General features: G+C 33.8%; 1 protein-coding gene across 1 annotated transcript in view; it reads left to right on the plus strand.

The window, feature by feature from the left end:
• The window catches only part of HTRA4 (HtrA serine peptidase 4), a 13,437-nt gene extending 13,031 nt beyond the window's left edge, over nucleotides 1-406 (plus strand). Inside the window, exon 9 of the mRNA XM_011372590.2 lies at nucleotides 114-406. Coding sequence (XP_011370892.1) covers nucleotides 114-279 — 166 coding nt within the window. The 3' untranslated portion in view covers nucleotides 280-406. The remainder of the gene's footprint in view (nucleotides 1-113) is intronic.
• Nucleotides 407-2,373: the final 1,967 nt, after the last annotated feature.

Raw genomic sequence — 2,373 nt, forward strand, 5'->3', positions numbered from 1 at the left:
GATATGTTTAATGCCAGCAAAACAGTAGTGCCGTAAGAGATAGATACTAAATTCTAGACAGGGATAAGTAAAACTCTTATATTTTCATGGTCCTTTTTTTCTCCCCCTCCCAGCTCTGGGTTGAGAGACCACGATGTAATTGTCAGCATAAATGGTCAACCTGTTACCACCACAACTGATGTTATTGAAGCTGTCAAGGACAATGATTCCCTTTCCATCGTGGTTCATCGAGGAAGTCAAACTTTGATCCTGACAGTCACTCCTGAAATAACTGATTAAGTATCTTGCTTTAAAGAAAAATTATCTAACAAAACCAAAACTATATTATCTGGTTTGTATTGAAGATAACCTAAAGATGGCAAGAGGTTTTGGGATCTCTTTCTTACAAAGAAAAATGAATACTTTAACACACACACACACACACACACACACACACACACACACACACACACACACTCAGGTACCATTAGATTGGGGTGCTGCTATACTGCTGCTAAAAAGCCTCACTAAGTGGAAGAAGAACATGGGTGCCAGGAAGTCTGGAGAGCTGATAAAATATTATTTAAAGATAGGGAAAAACTGAAAAACAGACTCAATTTCTAATTTAACCTTGACAGGACACTTTAGTATTTTAAAACTTCTCTATAGCCACAAACTGCATATAACACATACATACATACATACATACATACACACACACAAATTGATCTACCAAATATTAAGAAATAACCTGAATCCAAAGTGCAAAGGAAATCAAGTTTTTAATAATATTCCTTTATGCAATCAGCTTTTCAGGTTGTATCACATTTGGCCAGGATTTGTGGATACAGAGGATAGGCTTCACTTAGCAGTCAAATTGAAACTGACAATTGCAGATTGTTACAGAGGAATATTAAAGATTCTCAAGTTATCACTCTAGAAGTGGAAACAATTTTGGTCTACAATAGCTATTCTGACTGTGAGAAGTGCTTCTATAAAACACAAACTTCAATAAATTACAGACTTTTACCTTTTTACCCAAGCTCTTCCTCTTGCAACATTAATGATTTAAATCTGAAAGCGCCGAAGTGTGTGTGTGTGTATTTAAGAAAACAGCTTTTTATAGGGTTTGTGACTATCCTTAAGGAGAATAAAGTGTGAGATGAGGCAAAATTTGTGGCTTAAGGGAGTATATTATTTTGGGTAAGATTTTAATTTTAGTTTGTTTTCTGGAATTTTCTTAGAAGTGAGTTTTCTTTTTTTAATATGGCCTTGTTAGACTCCCTTTTAGTCTATCTGCTTGTGCATTTTTATGGGGAGAAGGTCCAGTTTCTTTATGACCCATGAAAAATTTAAAAACACTGCCTTATAGAGATTATGAATACAAATCTACTAGTTATTACTGTTATAAACAAGGTTCAGGTCAATGTGGTACAGAACTTTCAAGACAGAACAGAATAATGTTGTAACTTTTATACAACTGTCACTACTTAATATAAAAACAATGATCATATTAATCAAGGGTAATAAAGCTGAAACTTTTAGGAAAGCTGTTTAATAATGATAGAGCATACCCAGAGTTATTTTAACTGTGATTCTTGGTATTTAAGTCAATTATTATGAAACTAAACTTTGAACAGTTATTCCTTGATTGTTTCTAGGATCTTAGTTTGACTTATTCATGAAGTCCTCTTTTTACTTTACATTTAACTGTTATTTTCAACTTAGATTGCAAAGGATGGGATCTAAGTTTTAAAAACCATGTTTAATTTAAAATATTTCCTCTATTCCCAGTGATTTGGGAATATGGAAACTTGGTTGTCTCTTTCCCTATGACTGACTGCTGCACCTTACAGTGAGAGCTTCTGGTACTATGCTTATTTTGGTAGAAAACACTCAGTTTCTCTTTGTCCCCATAAATCATATCCTAACTCTGTCCAGCACTCAGTAATAATATCCTTTAAATAAGAGTCTGTTTTTCTGTCCAAGGGCATGAGGCTCCTCACATCCTACTTAATTGTGAAGAATAGTTTTATAGTCACTTATATGAAATGTTTTTTTTTTTTTTTACCAGCCAACAATATGGGCTCTCTAAACTGGTAAATAATACTTTTTAGACAGGAAAATTTTGCCAAGAGGATAGCCTAACTCAGACAGGTATGATACTGTTGGCTTTCAAACCATAACTGGAAATGAAAAAAATTATTTCCTGTATAAATTGCCTCTTAAGCGTAATAATGGTATAACAATAGGGTTTATTAAGAGGGTATTTCACTTCAACCGCCTAGCTTTTAGCAAAACAAATTTAACTTTGATTTTCACTCTTACCTACTGAGAATACCCAAACAGCATTCCAGATTGGCAAAATTTATTCTTCAATTTCACTTCAGAAAG

Source organism: Pteropus vampyrus, unplaced genomic scaffold (assembly GCF_000151845.1).
Source record: "Pteropus vampyrus isolate Shadow unplaced genomic scaffold, Pvam_2.0 Scaffold8, whole genome shotgun sequence".
Taxonomy (NCBI): Eukaryota; Metazoa; Chordata; class Mammalia; order Chiroptera; family Pteropodidae; genus Pteropus; species Pteropus vampyrus.